Source organism: Phyllostomus hastatus, unplaced genomic scaffold (genome assembly GCF_019186645.2).
Source record: "Phyllostomus hastatus isolate PE091 unplaced genomic scaffold, TTU_PhHast_1.1 phas_contig_40, whole genome shotgun sequence".
NCBI classification, from domain to species: Eukaryota; Metazoa; Chordata; class Mammalia; order Chiroptera; family Phyllostomidae; genus Phyllostomus; species Phyllostomus hastatus.
In genome coordinates, this window is record NW_025333872.1 from 44,386,267 (window position 1) to 44,406,714 (window position 20,448).

General features: G+C 33.5%; 1 protein-coding gene across 1 annotated transcript; it reads right to left on the reverse strand.

Moving 5' to 3' along the window:
• Positions 1–2,663: 2,663 nt before the first annotated feature.
• Positions 2,664–2,936, reverse strand: LOC123821988 (40S ribosomal protein S24-like). The gene has a single exon (XM_045843776.1). The coding sequence runs from the start codon at positions 2,934–2,936 to the stop codon at positions 2,664–2,666; it is 273 nt and encodes a 90-aa protein (XP_045699732.1).
• Positions 2,937–20,448: the final 17,512 nt, after the last annotated feature.

Here is a 20,448-nt window from a genome sequence, read left to right on the forward strand (position 1 = left end):
AATTATTTTTAAATTGAATAGTCAGAAAAATAAAAGTTTTATGGAAAACAAGAAAGTGAAAGTAAGCACAAGTACAGACTTCGGAATTAAATAACACTTTTAACACTGCCTTTTAGACTTTCTACTTAAATAGCTAACAGATTTTACATTTGTTTTAAATAACAATTTACAAAACAGCAGAAACTATACCTTATACAAATTTTAAGCAGAAATTTTGGAGTATTCACTTGAACCGTGAAGTCAGTAGGACTGAAAAAATATAAACGTATTTCATTTTATGAAACATAATGGTTTTGTCAGCCTCTAAAAGATATACAATTTGTTTCTTTCCCTCTACATATGTTCTCTCCTGAAGTCGCAGTGCTGATACTGAACCGGTTATGGAAAAGACGACTCAGATGGCCTGGGAGTTTATGAAGTGGAGTTTATTCAGGCATGCAGACCCAGAGGAGATAAAATTCCAAATTCTGGGCACCCAGCTTAGGCTGGGGGCTTCCTTATATGCTTGTTACACAGGCAGAAGGAGGAGGGGAAGGAGTGCAGCTGCTAAAACGGGGGTTAGTGTATGACCTTGAGATAACTGCTTATCTGGGAATGGCTGCTGTCCAGCTCCTATCTAAGAATGACTACTGCTCAGTTATGTCCTGTCACAGACCAAACTTGCTGTTTCTCATGGCACGCTTTTCCAGTGGACAGAAGAATAATCTTGCACTGCCCTCACCTCTCACATGTTTTGAAACCATTTTCATACTAAAAAGTCCTGGAAACAAAGGTCTAGAATGAAGTTGGTCATTAGTGCTTGCATACTGTTTAAGATGGTGTTTCCTCAAGTAAAATGTGGAGGTCCAAAAGGAGACCAGGGCATTGTGAGGACTGAAAATGACCATAAATGCCATTAGTCCAGCGTATACAAGAACCTGTAGTGGGGATAATAGATAACACCACCTCTGTTTAGCAGAATCACAAAAGAAACTGCACACTGAGTTTGTTGTTACATACATCTGCCATGACCCAGTTTTCCCACTAAGGGTGAGAGATGCCAAGTAAGGTAAAAAGCTAGCCATACCATTTTAATTTACCAAACACAGGGTCTGTGAGTGGGAAAATAAACTAACATGGATCTTCAACAAGGGAAAGGAGACTATTTTCCTTGTGTTCTCTCCTGTTTACTCTTTAGGAAGGCATGGGGAACAGAAGAAAAGTTGACAAGTATTTAGCATCATGAGGTGAAGAAAGTCAACCACACTGAGGAAAGAAGGATGAGATGAATATGTCAATGTCGGCCCCGACTATAGAAAGGTAAATTGAAATGGGTAAAAATAAAGATGGTTAAGGTGAGGCAGAAGAGCCAGGAAGTGATAATTAGATGATATTGGATGTGGTAATGGGCACACATAACACTGCATATGTGCCTTCATTAAACTTCTGTGCCCTGACTCTGATACACGCACGGCCCTGTTCTGAGGGCTGCCAACACAAGCCCAGCAAGATGGAGTCTGTCTAATTCTATGGTGTTAAGAATATGAATATAATCTAAAATGCCCATGAAAATCACAGAAGTAAAAACTCAAAGGCAAATGATATATAGGTGGGCAAGGAAGGGAGTGCCAAAATAAGAATCATAGGACTCAGAAAGGGGAGTGGCATTGTACCTGGTCCCTGGAAACAAAGTCAGTTGCCCAAGAAGCAATCAAAGCACAGGGTGTGTGGATTAAAATTAATAATCTAACAAGACACTAACAAATACTAACGAGTCCTTACAATTCCACTAGAAGAAAAATAACAAAAATAATATATTGTATAATATAAAATAATGTGGCTATAATATGTATTATAATACATATTACAATACAAGGATTAAAATTTAAATATCACACATATATTGATTTACTTCCACTATTTTCTCAAATTTTGGAGTATATCAAGGAAGCATTCTCTTATTACTCTGTCTCTTAAAGTAGAATTAATGCAATACAATATGGAGTAGAAATAAAAGCTATAGCAATTGAATGGAGTTTAGAAAATATTATTTATAATCTGTAATTTTTTATCCCTAGGTAGAGTTTACTAGAAAAAACAGACAATTTATAAGAACACTGAAGTGCCTAGTTATAAAATAAATATGTACTATCAAAAGTGCTCTTAGTTTTCTTACAAACCAGTGATAATCTCTAATTTTTAGTAAATATGTTATATCCACAATAATAATAGCACACTTACAGTAAATTTAGTTCCTTTGACTTATTAATATTTGTCATAAGTATCTAATATTAGTGAAAATTTTGAGTTAATGCATAAAAACATTGTTGAACCACAAAAGTGCATTTTTGAGAGATATATATACACAATCTCACAACATTAAGAAAAACCATAAATACAGCATATTTTTCTGTTTTATAGTATAAATGTGATAAACACACAAACATATTCATCAAAAAATATAACATTTGTTGTCTTGATTGATAGGATTACAGACCATTTATATATTTCTTAATATTAATTACATTTTATTTTAGAATAAAATACATTATTTTTTATAAATTTTTAGTTTTTCAAACCTCTCTTGAAAAATCTGCACAATCACCACAGGTAAAGTCTCTGAAGAATATTTACTCCTTCTGTTGTCCAATCCCCAGCTCACTCTTTGCAGTCCCTGACCTTCTTCATTCTGTTCTTATGTCCCTCTTCTGTTTTCTTGAGGTTGTCTTCTCATACAGGCCATGTCTTACAAGTCTATGTTTGGGGTCATTTTTCTTTGCGTGATCCAAGGACTCATAAATCATGCCAAAGGCAGTCATATAGCTACAACCAGACTGGCTTCTGAATCCAAACACAAAGATGACATCTGGTGTGGTGTTACACATTTTGGCCGCTCTTTTCCAAATTTCTGTCTTAGGTGCTGCTGCCTTCCCAGGGTGGAGGACGTCAGTGACCATTTGTTTTCACTGAAGTAGTGTGTTGGTCAGGGACTTCCTGGTCCAGATAGTTACTGTGTTTTTGAACATGATGGTGGTCGATCTTTAAGTAGTCAGGGAGAAAAAGAGCTAAAATGTATTCTTTTTAAGGATAAAAAACACATAACCATAAGGATGGAAGAAATGTAACTTCAGGTGAAGTAACTAACAGTATCCAACAACCAGATAATAGCTGCCCTACATGGTGTGGCCCAGTGGGTTAAGTGCTGGCCTGTGAACCAAAGGTTCACCAGTTCCATTCCCAGTCAGGGCACATAGCTGGGTTGCTGGCCAGGTCCCCAATTGCTGGGTGGGAGGGGGATGTGAGAGGCAACCACACAGTGATGTTTTTTCTCTCCCTCTCTTTCTCCTTCTTTTCCCCCTCTCTCTAAAAATAAATAAATAAAAGTTTTTAAAAACTAGCTAATAGTCTGTTGTAACCTTTTAAAAACTAACATAATTTAAGAGCACATTAATAAGGATATAATTGTGGGGATCATAAAAGGCTTAACTTCACCAAGGACTTTGCTCTGGTTGCAGAATGGTAGAATACAATAGTCCAGAAATCACAGGATGAGAGTCATTTTGAATTATGAGCGCATGTTCAGTAAAAGACTAGATGGGTAGTAAGCATACTGAAACTATGTTCTTGAAGAAAAAACTGATAAAATTGAGCACAGCATTATATTCCTTTTTTCCAAAAGAGAAATGTCAGGAAATATCAAAAAAACTAGTAGGAAAAACTAATAAGAGTATAAAAAAATCAGAGAATAGGGAATTAATTTAGCTTTGTGTGTATGTATGTGTGTGTATATTTACCTTTATTTTGAATGCCAGTGCTTAACTGAGTAGTAGAACCATAGAATTAGAAAGACAGCAATCTGTATTCCAGCACAGCTTTCCTCAAGAGATAGGGAAAAACTGAAGTAAAAGATCATCCTCTTCTTGATCTGTTACATGGTGATGTATATGTTGTTATTTAATATATTATATGGTAAATAATTTCAAACTTAGGCATGAATCCCTTCAAGTTTAATTCAACTATTTGAATATATTTAAACAAATTGAAATATCTTATCTAAATGTCATACTAAGAAGCACTATTAAATCTAGGTTGTGTGAGCATAGGATGACGATTTTATTAAATTTTAGATTAATAAATAAATAATATAATATGTGTACCCCTAAATATATATTCAACTCCTTATTCCTCTTTCCACTTTTTTCTTAAGTATCTTAATATCAGTTCTTCTTGTATCACCTTAAAGGTAGATCAAAATTTTTTTCTTTTAAGAAGTATGCAATAAAAGCTAATCCTCCTTCTATTTTTCTCAGTCTATAATAATGAGGGGATTAAATCTGTTAAAATTTTAGGAGCCCTTTAATTTTAAAATATATGATTTATTTAGTGGACCACTCACTAAATGTATAATTGCCTTTTGAACCTACAAACAATTTATGAATTAAGAATGTGTAAATTCCTTCCCAATAAGAAATAACTATAGTCTGTGACAAAAAGACAATAAACTTACCATATGTGCAAATTTCATTAATTATTAAATATAACATTACATTTGATTCTATTTTATTAATCCTACATATTAGGAGAATTTCTATAAAATTTAAAATAGCTAGGAATTATTTTCCCAAAGTTAAAATTACTGCCATTTAAAATTAATGTAAAAAAATTCCCTATTAGAAAAAATAAAGAACATTCAATTTAGTTGTATATTTCCTTTGGGATTAAGGAAAATTGACCTGAAAAATTTATTCCATGAGGTCAATGGTATAATATGATAGAAAATATATAGTAAATCTGGTTTACCTTGAAATATTTCAACTGATTTGGCTTTTAAAATTTTTGTAAAATATTCTATATAGATTAATTTAAATAAGAATTTAATGCATATTTCAGTAACTACTTGTTAAAGTAAAAGAGAACATAAATAATATGAACCATTTAAATTTAGAGGTTTCTCATTTGGGGATGACAGGGGATATACAAAATGTTTATAGCACGTACTGACATCAAAATATCTTGTAATTTTGATACAGTTGAATTTCTCCCATTATGTTTTTCTTTTCTTAGCTTCTGCCTGTTGTACATTTGGTCTGACTTTTCAATAAAAAATCTAGAATTATTTTTCTTTGTCATGCTTTCTGTTGTTTCTACAAAAATGTAATAAACCTTCGTTATCACTGAAGAAAATATTTTCAGCAAAGCCATTGTTAAATCTGAAATAAATAGTTCAATAAAGCTCACATGTGAATGGATTTCTTGGGTAGGATTGTATTATATCTGGAAAAAAAGTAAGACCTAAATGAAAATGAACAAAATGTTTCTTTTAATTTAAGTGTAAATATCATTAATGAATGAGAACAAATTGTGAAATACCTTAGCCAATTATAAACAAGCTGCAATGACTAGTTGTCTTGGCAGTAAAGTGGTGAAATAAATGCACATTTTTTGCAGTCATATTTTCATTAATTAAAAAATAATATAAATAAAAACATTTGAATTGTTATCATCCCTACATCATTGTTCCTACAATGTAGTTAGAAATAACTACACCAGACAAAACCAGCCTTGCTTTGCCTTGTCTTATAGAAACTTGCTATTCAAAATATCATCTGTAGATGAACTAATTAGAAATGCAGGTTCCCAGGGCCCAGGGATCTGTTGAACAGAATAGATTCTGAATTTCAAGAAGGTCTACAAGTATTCACATGCACTTTAAATTGAGAAGAGTTCAATTTAAAGTGTCCAACAACATTAATTATGTTTTCGTAAGAAAGTCTAAAACACCTAAACAATGTCATTTTTTCATTTGTTACATTCAAATTTTTTTCAGAATAAACTAGTATCTTTATGTAGTAGGGGGAAATTTAATCATGAAAACATCCATCCTTAACATTTCAGTAGCCTCCATTCTCTTTCTACATCTCTCTCCACTCTGCTCCATGCATGCCTATGTACTCATCAGTTCGGATGTCTAAGTTCTGTGCACCTATTCCTGCAAGTAACTACCTAATGGCCATCGTCAGGCCTCTGGGTACATACTCCCACAGCAGCAGCTAAGTCAGACCTGGACAATGGGTCAAGTTGCTGTTTCTAGGCTTGGAACATGGTCCAGACAGGTGTTAGACAGATCATTGAGAACATGCTCTTGGCTTTAAAGACTGAAGCAAAGCACAGTTAAAGATGGACCAGAAGAAGCCTTGGAAACTATGGGCTCCAGTTTTCTGGGTCTCTGGGCAGCACTCTATATGACAATCATACAATATTTGGACCAATATTTTAGGATTTATTGAAATATTCTTTTTTAATCCAGAAGTGATTTGAAGAAGAAAACCTATTTTCCAAATACATATAAATTAGTGTTATAATTAATTTTATAAAGTCTTAGTATATCATTTCTCTAAGAGAAAAAGAAAAATCACTTTAATGTAGAGCAGTGAGTCTGCAAGGTATACTTTTTAATTTCAATATAAGTCAGAATCCTTCTCCCATCCCTTGTTAGATTAGGTAATTTAGAGAAAAACTCTTAAATTCAAGATTCTTCCAGTCTAAATTTCCTTTTCCTTAAACACTGTGTTCTATAATGTATTTCACATTTATATCTTAAGATACCCCTCATACTTTACCACAGTATGCATGAATACACTTTTAATCTAAAGTTTGTAGTTAAGCACTGAGATACAAGAAGCAGGAAAGAAATCAGTGGGGAAAATAAATCATGTTTCACAAAAGAACAATAACAGGGGCACCAAAAACCTGTTCTTTCGTGAATAGACTATTTTTTTTTCTGCGCTCAACATACATCATTTCTTTCCTAGGTCTGTTCAGAAAAACACACACACATATCTAGATCCGAATATTAATATTCAGTAAATATGTAAATAAGTGCTGAAGAAAGGGTATTCTGAAAGCCCCATTGATTGGGTTCACTCATTCATAACTTCTTTCAGGCCTTTGCTTTGTGTCTTATATCTAAACTCTGATGTCTATAACTCAATATATGTACAGTAAATAAAAAATTGGTTAAATAATTTTCCTCTTCTACAGGAATGAATTAATTTTATTTTGCCACAAGGAATGTGAAAATGTTTGGAACAGTTTTTGAAAAAGCATCTAAAGCATAATACTAATCACAATTTAAACTGAATCAAAATACAAAACAGCTACTTTTGCAATGAATTCAATCCCTAATTGACATTCAACATAATTAAAAAACTAAAAATCTTAGATGCCATAATTGCTTAAATAACCTTTTGGCGTTATATATTAGATATCTGACTGCATTAAACTTTGCAGTGTTAAATCTGTTAGACACATTTTCAGAAAACAGCTTAATAAACCAAAGAAGACAATGTGCCACAAGGTAAAAAAACATTAAAAGTTTTGCAGGAATTGTCATCCATCCACCTCAAAAAATCAACAACTCAAATATTTTGTTTCATGTTTTCAATTATTTCTACCTGTCCCCTTCAAGAACTGAGTTCTTGTTTCAAGCCTATTTATATACTGGAAACTTCTGATCAAAATAATATTCACCACCGAGTTTCTTCTTCTGTTGAACAGAATAGATTCTGAATTTTAAGAAAGTCTACAAGTGGTTCTCATGCACATTAAATTGAGAAGAGTTCAGTTTAGAATTTTCAGCAACATTATTGCATTTTCACAAGCAAGTCTAAAATGCCTAAACAATGTCATTTTTGCATGTATTACATTCAAAATGTTTTTTGCACACATAAACACAAAATGTTTGTGTGACCTTTCTTTATGTGTGTCCTTTCTGCCTGTATGATTTATACACTAAATTGGTGATTTTCAACCATTTTCATTTCATGACACGCATAAACAAATGACTAAAATTCTGTGACACACACAAAAAATAAATATTTTTGCTGACCTGACCCTAAAAATAGGATTAATTGCAACTCATTCACCCTGAACAGCTATTGTTGCTTTGGCTGTTGTCATTTTCTTATTTGACAATCTAGGGGAAAAGAGATCAATGCCCTAACCAAACAGGCAGGTACTGCATGTTTTAAAAATTCTTACAACACTCGCTGTGACACACCCATTGGAAATTGCTGCTCTGAATGTGTGCACCATGCAGCCTTTGGAACTAGATCATGGGCTTTGGGTTCAAATGCTAGGTCAAAGGTTAAGTTCATGGCTGATAGTAGTTCCTTGTAACTGTATTAGCCATACTGGTTTGGGATTATGCAATTCTTTTGGTAGTGCTATGTTACACATTCATTTTGGGCATATTATTTTTAATAAATTATTTATTTTAGAACAGTTTTAGATTTGCAGACAAATTATGAAATTATTACAGTTTCCATATACTTAATACACAATTTCCTCTATTTTTATCATCTTACATTAATATAGTCCATTTATTTTAATTAGTGAAACAATATGATACATTATTAAAATGAATACTTAGTTAAAATTTTCTTGGTTTTTACCTTTTCCTGTTTCAGGATTTCATCCAGGATACCAAACTGTATTGTGTAGCCATGTCTCTTTAGGCTCCTTTGAGCTGAGAAAATTTTCAGACTTTACTTGTTTTGTAGGCCTTCTGCTATTTTGAGAAGTAATGACCACATATTCTGTAAAATGTCTCACTTGGGATTTGTATTGTGGTTTTCTCATGATTAGACTGGGATTATGTCTTCTGGGGGAGGAAGACTATAGAGGTAAAGCGCTATTTTCATCACATTTTATCAAGGGTACATATCAAAAAAGACTTATTACTGTTTATGTTGACCTTGATCATCTGTGTAAGATAGTGTTTGTCAGATTCTTCCACTGTAAAGTCATTCTTTTTTCTGCTGTATCATATTGTGTTCTCTGGAAGGAAACCACTAAGCCCAGCCCACATTAAGAAGTGGAGATTTATCCTCCACCTTCTCAAAACCAGAGTATGTATATAAATCACTTGTAATTCTTCTGCAGAGGAGATCTGTCTTCACCAATCAATCATATATTTATGTCAGTATTGACTCATGAGTATCTAATTTAAATTTTGTCTTATATTTGAATACTTTCTTATTTTATTGTTCAAATTGTTCTAGCTTAGCTCTAGAGAACTCTTTCAATTGGATCCTGTGTCATTTTCACATACTCCCATCAGTATGTTATTTTTGTTTATTTGAACACTTTCTCACTCTCTGGCACTACCCTTCGCTCAGACCTGTTTTATATATGTATATTCTGCTCCACCTTTTTATCTGTTGTTTCTACCCAGGTCTCTGGGTCCCTTTATTGGAGAATGGTATTATAAACCAAAAATCTAGAAGCTAGGTATGCTCATTGCCACTGAGGTATATATCATTGCTTCTAGGCCTTCAGAGCAAGGAAATATATGTGTGTGTATTAACTCATGTATACACATATTTATAAATATTGCTTTAAGTGCCATTTCAATTTATCTTAAACTAAACATGATCTTATAATGATGCCTCCAGCTCTAGTCCATTATCACATGATGGATCATTATAGCCCCATTCTTTGGTTTATCTGTAAACTCTCAATTCCAACAGTGGGAGAAACCTGGGTCCAACCATCTGCCCTGAATGTATTTGATTGTTTAAGTCCTGTGTATACGGTAAATAGTATCAACATTTTTAATCTCTACCCCTGTGGAAAAAATATTTTACTGTTTCTCCAAACTAAAGTACAGTGTTTTTATGCAGTTTCTTTTGCCTTAGGCCCCATGACCTCAGTTCTTTGATCTGTCCAAGAAAATTCATTGATTTTTAGTTTGTTTAGTTTTTAATTGTTCTAAGGAAGAGAGTGATAACTTCTCAAAATTTAATATATTGAAGCTGAACATTCCACTTATGTCTTTTGTATTTATATAATTTCATACCATAGTATATGTTATAAAGAACTAAAGATTTTGAGTGAAAGTGCAACTCATGGAGTATGTGCTTTTAACTAATGTTTATTGCACAATAAAAAAAATGATGTGCTACAGTTTGTAATTTGAGATACACATAAGTTTTCCAGCAAAAATTTTTCACACCTGGAAATCATTCCTCTCTTCTGCTTAAAGAATAGATAAACATTTTTGGAACATACTAATTATTTATTTATTAATCAATTATTCATTATATATTAAATGCTTAGTTACTGTCCCAAGTGATTGAACTGAGATATACAGTTCTTTTGTGAACTTGTCACTTCTTTAGTTCTCCTATATTCAATTCACTGAGCTTATTTGGAAAGACACTCTTATTTGCTTATCAGTGGGTATAGTTTTTATAGAGGTAGTCCTCTTCAAATATATATATATATATCATGTGTCCAGAAGGTACCCAGCCATGAAACATGAAAGAATAGAGACATTTAATGTAAAAAATAAAAGATACAAAAAACATGGTACATAGGAAAATGATGCCTCAGTTCCTTTCGAAGTAGGCACCTTGGGATCTCACACAGTTCTCCCAGTTGCCATCAGCTGCCAGGTCATATTTTTCTGAATCTCATCAATGGTCTGAAATCTCTTCTTTTTCAAGGGTGATTTTAGTTTTGGGAAAAGACAGGCTTTTCCCAAAAACCAAATATGGGTGGTAGCAGGCCTGACTCACCTTGATGATTTGATGTTTTGCTAAAAAACTCTGCACAATACATGATGTATGAGCAGCCATGTTATCATGATGAAGCTGCCAATTATCAGTTGCCGCTAATGTGACCTTCTGAACCATCTGAATCATCTGAATAGTTTCCATGGAGGAATGTTCAAAATTAACACAAAATTTGATGCAGATTCATTGTTCTACTTGCTGAGTCATTTTGATGTGATGGCCATGTAGTACACATGCTCACTCAACAGCATCTACCACCCCCACTGACTAATATGGTGAAGTCGTTATTGTTCATGCATGTGTATCCCAGTCCACTATCCTTGGCTGCCAGGTTACATGGATGTTGCACAAACCATTCTTGTTATATTAACAATGGCTGGAATTTTTCCAGTCAGACCTCAACTCATAAATACATATGTATGAAGGAACCCCCCAAAAAAGTTATAAAAAATTGTGTATTTATTTATTCATGTTTAAACTTCAGTTACCTTCAAACTACTGTCCATTTGATGCAGTACACCTATTGAGACTTTTTTCCTACTGTTCAAAATAGTTTTTAAATTCATTGATTTTGATGCTTTTTAGTGCTTTGGTCATTTTTTTGTTTCACCTCTTCCCTTTGAGGATCTTTTTCATCTAGGGAAACAAGAAAAAAAGTCACTCAGTGCGACAACAGGTGAATAGGGAGAGTGAGGCATGGAGGCTATGCCACTGTGGGTCAGAAACTGTTGAACACTCAGCATGGTATGGGCAGGTGTGCTTGTGAATGACCCACCATGATATGGGCAAACACATTGCAAGCCTCTTCAAAAAAATAATTCACTGAAGCCCAATGCAGCCTGTAATAAAAATGCCAGCTGGTACACTGATATAGATGGGTTCCTAGAACACTCACTTAGTGAAGGATGCCTACACTGCAAGGGAGCTGCCCTCCAGAAGATAAGCCCTGTTTCTGGGGGGGGATTCCTCTTCATGGAGATACATATATACACACACATATATGCATATATACATATATACATATATACACACATATATATAATCACATGATGGTCTAAGGCTAAAGGTACAATAACTAAGGCATCCAGGTCTTCTAAGAAGAAAGGATAAACCTTATTTCAAAGAATTAATGCTTAAATTATTCAAACTATTTAGCCATAGAAAATATAAAGGATAAATATAGGGTGAGGCAAAAGTAGATTTATAGTTGTGCATATGCAAAACACAATTTATTCTTGTATTATTATTTATTAATTGTTGCATTATTATTCAGATAAACAACTGTAAACCAGCTTTTGCTTTGGGTGGAATCACCCTGTATAATAGGGAAATTATCTCTGAAAATAAGACCTTTAGAATATTTCTTATCACCTTTTCATTCCTTTCCATAGGCATATGTGTATATGTATGTTTAAATGAATTAAATCCTGTGTCTTATACTGACAGATGATTTAGAATGACTTTAAATAAGGATCATGTCCATGTATGTCAGTAGTGCTGGCATACAGGGACAAACATTTCAGCACTGGATGGTTGTCAGATAGGTGGTAACTAAGATCTGACAAGTAAAATAGAAAGTGTACTATCTAAAATATTCCATGGCGCAATCCACAAATATTAGTAAACTCCATACTCTGTTTCTTGTATTGAAAGAGTTTCAGAATGCAAACAGTCTGAATGTGAAGAATATTTCAGTCAAATTGATTCCACCATGGTCAGGTACACAAACCAATCAATGTGAAACACTCTAAAAGGACTTGGAAGGAATGTAATGACCTATTTTCTCATACTTATGTGGTTTTAGTTTTTTATTCTCCTTCACTTACACTCAATTTATAAACACTAGTCTTTCAAGTCATCATGATGAGAACACCAGACATTTTATTACTTTTGCCAGACTATTTGAGGTAGAGTGTAACAGAATTGAACGTTTTAAAATATCTAATGAAATTAAATGTGTTTGAAAAGATTATAAAGGGTCTAGCTAAATTCAGAGGTTACACTTTGATGATGGAATATATTGCTTCAAAGTGAAAGTAATAGGCTTTTCATTTATGGAGATATTAGAGGTTCTAGTCCTTTAACATATTTCTATTTAATTTAGAAAAGCAGGAAACAGAGAATCAGAGACACAAGTGAAATTTTCCTCATAGTATAACAAGAATTTTCATCTTTAGTGTAGTTTATGAAAAAATTGAGAGATTTTTGTCTTTTTTATAACTTTAGGGAATTTAGCTTTAAGTTAAAAGCCTTTTTCACTGGTGAAATTGATTCTTTTTCTTAATCTGGGGGAAACGGAATATGTGTAGCCCAGCGGAGGAGGGAGAGGAGGTCACGGGGTAAACAGTTTGATGTGGCACATCTCAAGCTCGTCCTGGGCATGTGATCTCTTCGCACTCTGTCCTCCCAACAGGGAGAACCCAACAGTGGTTTAGGCTTAAAATGCTTGAGAAAAACTTCAAATAAATGTCTGAGAGAGTCCCTAGAACATTTAGGCTTTTCTGTCACAGTCTTTGCTGTTCAATTATTTTTCTTTTTAACAGGAAAGAAGGATACTGACACCACAGACACAATTTCTTTTAAGGTAGTTTTTTTTTTCTTTTAATGGAGCAAACGGCCCTAAATTAAACTATGTTATCAAGTCACACTTTTTGCAATTAAGAGGACTCCAAATGTCAATTGGGGAAAACGTTTCTTTCATTTATTTTATTGTTGTTAGAAGATTAAAATGAGCACATTTTTGCAAGTCTTAATAGTCCTTCATAGTTCAAAGTTAATATTTTAAACTGCTTGCTTGGAGATTCCACAAATATGGTTTAGGAATTGAGTCCTTCTCTACAATTTCCATATTGAGAAATAAATTATGGGCACCATCTCTGGGATTTAGAATTTTAGGAAAAGGGGTTAGTCAAAGAACATTATGAAGGATCCACATAAACAACAGTGAGGGCACTGATTATGGAAGTGGGGGCAGGCTGGCAGGGGGGCAAAAGGGGAAACAGTGGGACAACTGTAATAAAATGAACAATAAAATAAAAATGAAGTTTAAAATAGGTGGAAGACTTATACAGTTTGTTTTTCTCCAATATATTGCTATCCTTATATTATGTTCTAATTCCTAACTGAAATTGAGCATTATTTTGAAATCAAGGAAACATCAATTATAATTAGAAATGCTTTAATATTCATAGCAGCACAATTCACAATAGCTAAGTGTTGGAAGCAACCTAAATGCCCATCTGTAAATGCCCATTTACACAAGGAAATACTATGCAACAGAAAGAGCGGAGTTCCTACCATTTGCAACAGTATGGATGGAACTGCAGAGCATTAAGTAAGTGAAATAAGCCAGGCAGTAAGGGACAAATACCACATGATCTCACCTATAAGTGGAACCTAATCAACAAATCAAATAAACAAGGAAAATATAACCAGAGACATTGAAATAAAAAAACAAACTTGTCGTAACTGGAGGGGAGGAGGAAGGGGGAAGGATCATCACAGAATATGCATAAAGACACATGAACAAAGTCAAAGGCAATTACGAGTGAGGGTGGGAGGTGGCGGTGGGTAGGACGGGGCAATTGGTGGGGGAAAATTGATACAACTGTATTTGAAAAACAATAAAACATAAATATTAAAAAAAGAAATGCTATTTCATTTTGTTAAAATGCTTATGTTTATCAATTAGGAAATGTATATTTTTTCACTGTTATTGTTATCTTTCGCTTTAGTCCATCGAAATTAACATTTGTTGAAAAAGATAGAGCTCTTCTATCTACAATCTGACTACAAACAAATAAAGAAACATATCAGGCAGTAACAATTCTATTGGGTGATGGCCATCCTCAGGATTTTCTAATATACTAAGTTGTCAGAAAAAAAATTCTAATTTTCATACAAACGTTTTGTACTCTTTTGCCTATAGTTGGATTACTTAGAAGCAAGATCTACTATTGTTGATCACCAAGTACAGATCACAGAAACTTAAAGCAGGAAACTGACAGAAACATTTTAATCAACAAGCCTCTTGCAGTAAAATATTAAATGAAAATAGACTTGCTGGGCAATAAACATCTTGGACTTGTCTTTATAAATTATTATAAGTCAGCATAGGTTAAGCCACAGTTTTTCACTCTTGGATTTTTATATTTTATGAGTTAATGTATTAATTGTAAAACTCTGACTAAAGATCATCTTGTTTTTTTCCTTCAAACCATTATTTTTCCTAATGTCCTTTTTGGTTCTTCTCGTCTCCTTTCAGTTTTTTTAATAATAAGTTTTTCTTCTTAATTAAATAATATTTACAGATTCCATCATCTAGTCTTCTACAGTTTTATAGACTCAAAGTTTATTTTATAGAAATCATACAATGGAGAGGTGTCAATAAGAATTCAGATAGCCGGTAAGCTTCAGTTTGCATCGACTGTACCTCCATGTGGCTCACAATCTCACTGGTGTTTTTCTATCACTAAATGAAGGAGTTATAACACAGTTCTTTTTACCCCTTTTACTAATTTAGTGTTTTCGGGTTTAGAAATGCAGACAGAAAATGAATGTAAAAGGATTCCATAAAACATAAATATTCATTATTGTTCCCAAAATGCTGCTTATTTTTCAGATCCTGCTGGTTCCTGCCAGAAAAACAGAGGGTGTTCAATGGAGCACACTTAATGGAAAATGCATTGCATTTTTCCTAATGTTTAAATTGGCTGTCTGTGTATCATATGCTGAACACACAAAAATTTACGTACGTGTGTGGGGTAGCACAATCTGGGAAATGTCCATAAACTTAATTTTCATCTGTATTTAATATCTGATAGGAGAGAACAAAGTGAATACATCTTTTTTATAAATAATTAGATCCAGCATGATTAATGGTGTGTGCATGGTACATATTTATATGTATACACACATACATATGTATTCATGTATTGCATGAATATATATACATACATATATCATTTGTTTAACAAAATTTATTGACTTAAAATCTAAAACTAAGGTAAAGCAGAACTCAGTAACTAAAGATATTTTAAAGATTTCTATTCAACACATAATTAGATTTTAAATAGACTGAGTATGTTTGATCAACCTCCTATTGTCATAACACAGCTTTGACTGTTGTTCTCTCTTAATAATAACTATCAGGAACATTTACTTCCCTTTTATAATTGGCCTCAATTATGCTAAGCTGTAAGTTCAAACTATCTTACAAAACCAAAAGATGAATCATTTATAAAAAAGTAATAATTCTGAGAAAATTAGTGTTGTTACTATAGAATTAAAGAACTAAAATAACGTTACCAAGACTATGAGTTGAGCTTCATTAGACATCATTACTAATATGATACTTCAGTTCTTTCATTATGTTTCAAAAATATATCTACATTATGCCACTTACTGAAAGACAGAAAAGAGAAAGATAAACTGCTCCTTCATACTGACTATCTCATTTTTTTGATAGCATTGATTAGGCAGTAATCAAGTGTGTATGAAATTCTCAATTCACAGTTTTTTAAATCTCATTTTAGATAAATATGTGTAAAATATATAAAAATACAGAAGGACAGCACAGAATAAATATTTTAAATACAAAAGAAAACACACTAAAAAAAGAGGACAAATGAATATCAAAACTAGTAGGTTCTTTTTTAATATGAAAGTCTGGTAATCATTTATGGTTAAACCAGTGATTATCAAAATGGCAGATGTTCTGGCTAATTGGCTCAGTGGACTGAGTGCTAATCTGCAAACCAAAGGGTTGCCTGTTCGATTCTCAGGCAAGGCACATGACTGGGTTGTGGGCCAGGGGCCTTGTTTGGGAGGTACATGAGAGATGCAAACACACATTGATGTTTCTCTCCCTCTCTTTCTCCCTCCCTTCCCCTCTTAATAAAAATAAATAAATAAAATCTTTAAAAAAACATGGTAGATATTCCACCTAGGGAGGATTAGGTAATATCTGGGACTACACTTTCTTGTTGAAAATGTGCAGGAGAAGAGTGCTTTTGACATTTAGTGGGAAGAGGTCAGGGGACCAGTTAAATATTCACTGGAGAGCATAACAAGGATTTATCTAGACCAAAATGACAATAGTACAGAGATTGGGAAAACCTCACTCCATATCATGTCATAAAGACATGACTATGGAGATGACATTTGACACTGACATTGGGGTGGAGTTACTGTTAAATGGAAGAGGTTGATATAACTGAGTGAGACTATGGAGTTTGAATTGGTTTGATAGATATAATACATATATATTGCAAATTCCTAAATATGAAAAAAATATGTGAAAATCACTATTAAGAAAAAGCTCCTTTAGTAGTAAATGTCAGTTGGTTTGCAGCAGGATAAATCAGTGAAGAAAACAAAAATAACATGGATGCACAAAATGGGTACAGAGGAATGGATATATTCTAGTTTGAAACATTTGAAAAAAGTAAACATAATTTTCAAAGAATGGAAGATATTAATAGGCTTAATAACTAACAATAAAGAGCTACTAAATAAATACAAAATTTTGATTTTTTTTTGTTTTGATCAGGCTCTTTACTCATACTGGAATTTTAACCCAGATTACATATTTCATTTAGTAATTCAAGCTGAGAAGAAAATACTGAGTTTATAGGCTAACTTCTACAAAGGGAGATATAAATACAGAGGCTCTTAATCATTCTTGGGAGGTCATCCTTTCAGTTCCTAAACAAATGAGCCATAAACTGAAGCTGAAGAATGAGTAGGAGGAGGGGAGAGTTTTAAAAAGGGAGCTACAGGTGCAGGGCAGTAAGGGAGATTTTGGGTGTTGATGCAAAAGAAACAACTGGTCCTAACATCTGGCTATTGCAAGAGGTTGATAGAATTTAGAAAGGATGACACATGGGTAGGAGGCATGAAAATGCAATCATGAAGTGACAGGACATAAAAAGTAACTTTTTGTTAAAGGATTCAGACTTACTGTGGTTTTGAGTTTAATTCTTGACTGCCATAGTTGGCATTTAAAAAACAAACAAAAAACCCTTTGGATCTCGATTTTCTCATCTATAAAATGAGCATTAAAGACTACCTCATTATTTTGATAAATTAATTATGTGTGTAAAGTAAGTAGTATGCATTTTTCACATTTTAAACATTTTATAGGTAACAACTATTACTATAATCTCTTTTATTTCAGGCTATTGTTGAGATTAGATTTATTTTGATGCTGGGTTACATATAGTGTATTTTCATTTTCCTACTTCACAGAGCAATGTTAATGGGATAATTGTGTTTAGCAATATCCATGAGACTGGATGTTCTGAATCAATCTCAGCTCATTGAACAAGGCAGAAACAAATGAAACAAAATGCCTATGATTGCTAAAAAGTTCTAAGAATCCATTTTTTTCCCTCTAATTCTTACAATAGGTCAATAAAAGCAGCCAAAAGAACAATGCAAGACTTGTTGCTAAAACTAAACAAAGAGTTTACTGCAAATCGGGGTTTGTAGAATTTTTCTATTAATTGTGGTGTAATGCTATACAAACATTGTTCTCTTTAACTATGTCCTATACAAAATGGCTAATTTTTCTCCTAGATAAACTACTCAATTTTAGGAACTAAAAGAAGCAAGGCAGAAAAAAATTCATTTTAACTGAGGAAAATTACAGAGAATAATATAAATTGTTTCTATTTCTCTTTTTTAAGATTTTATTTATTTATTTCTAGAGAAAGGGGAAGGGAAAGATTAGAGAGGGAGAGAAAAATCAATGTGTGGTTGCCTGTCGCCCGTCCTCCACTGGGGACCTGGCCAGAAACACTGGCATGTACCTTGACTGGGAATCAAAATGGCTACCCTTAGGTTCGCAGGTCTGCATTCAATCTTCTCAGCTACACCAGCCAGGGCTTAAATGTTTTTATTTCTTGAGCTTCTCATATAGTAATGTACCAGTATCTCGGAGAGCAGAACTTGACAGGGTAAATTAATTCCTCCCCTATGATGAGCTTCAATATCCAAGGCAGAATTAATACAATGTTTGTGCTTGAAATTGTGGTCAAATAATATAAGACCAAAAGTCTTTTTTTTTAAGTTAGAGAGATAGTCATTGGTGACATTTGCTGGAGAAGCTATGTTGAAATATTCTCAAACTATAATGGAATGATGTGTTTCACAGGGAGAATTGTTATCCAGCTCCCTCTTCGGTGGGACAGTCAGCAGACATCCTATCCTGTCCCTGTCAGTCCTTTCGAGGTGGCATTAACTTCTGAGAGTTGCCTCAGCCCTGGCTGCACCCTTCCAGGGGCAGCACGCACCAAGCTGCTGAGCACAGTGCATGCATTTTCAGGCCTATGTGGGGTATTCTGATGGGCACGCAATACAGCTCCCAAGTTTCTTGCTTGCTTGGCTGAGAATTTGATCAGTTAGCACCAAGTTCAATTTATCCTTTTTTCCAACCCTGCACCTATCCCCTTTTTTTCATGGGTGTTGGTCCTTGATTATTAATACCTTGCATCTCAAACTCTATTTCAGCCTCTGCTCTGGAGATCCCAAAGTGACAAATGAGTTGAGGAATTGAAAAGAATGGAGACATATTTAGAACTCTATTTCATTTAAAAATTTATCTTTAATGGGAAAAATAGAGAAGGTAGTTACAAGAAGAGGAAATAGGGTTGAGGAAGAGGTGTTTTTTATTTTATTTTATTTTTTTCATTTTGGTTAGTAGGATGAGGAAAGAACTTGAGAGAGTATTAATGTTGAGGGAAAGGATCCAATACACAGAGCTAGTTCTTGGGAATGTCCCAGCAGTTCAAACTACACTGTAATGGTTTGACCCCATAAGAAAAAAAGGTGTCTCTCACTTCATTCTCTAAAACCAGAGGTAAATGTACTTATTTAAATGAGCTCTCTCTCCTTTTATTTTTTTTATCAAATTCAAACAGATTTTTGGAGGAAAAAAGTGTTTATTTAATTAATCAGTAGTGAGGTCATTATATTTCTTTATACCCTTTAAATCAGCTTTTATACATTCTATGATTAGTTCAAAGTTATAAAGTTTGCACAAAACTCAATGAAGTTGTTGGAAATTTGAATTATCAAGTCCATGAACAAAACTAAATATTTCACTTAACTTTTCTAGAACTCTTTTGGCAATTTTTTTCTCCAGAAAGTAAAATTTAATTTGAAAAATAAATTTTTAAAATGTTAATTGTGACTTTTTGCTAAGCCTTTTTAAGAAAAGAGAATATACAGACATCCTAAGTCTGTAGGATACTTCAGCGATGAAGTATCCTTCATCACTGATGAAGTAGCCCTAGCACAATATGGCATTACTAATTGTTGTTTGTCCCTTGAGAATAATTTATTGATAAGAATATTAATATCTTTAGGCAATGTAAGATCCGGAAACATCCCAAGTTGCTATCAGTAGATGAGTGAATAAAAAAGCTGTGGTACATTTACACAATGGAATACTACATGGCCATAAAAGGAAAGGAAATCTTACCTTTTGCAAAAGCATAGATGGACCTAGAGGGTATAATGCTAAGTGAAATAAGCCAGTCATACAAATACCACATGATGTCAGTTATATATAGAATATAATGAACAAAATAAACCAATGAACAAAACATAAACAAAGGCATGGACACATGGAAAAGACTGATAGCTATTCAGAGAGGATGGGGCAAGTGGTGACTGGATGAAAGAAAGTGATGGGATTAGCCAAAGAACTTAAACTATAACCTATAGACACAGAATTCAAGGTGGTGGTGGCCAGAGGGATGCAGCGGCAGGGACTGAGTGGGGGTAGGCAAAAGTGGAGGGAAATGGGGACCTTTGTAATAGTTTAAAGAATTTAATTAATTAATTAACTCTTCACCTAGAAGTTAAAAAGGGACTCCTTTTGACAAGA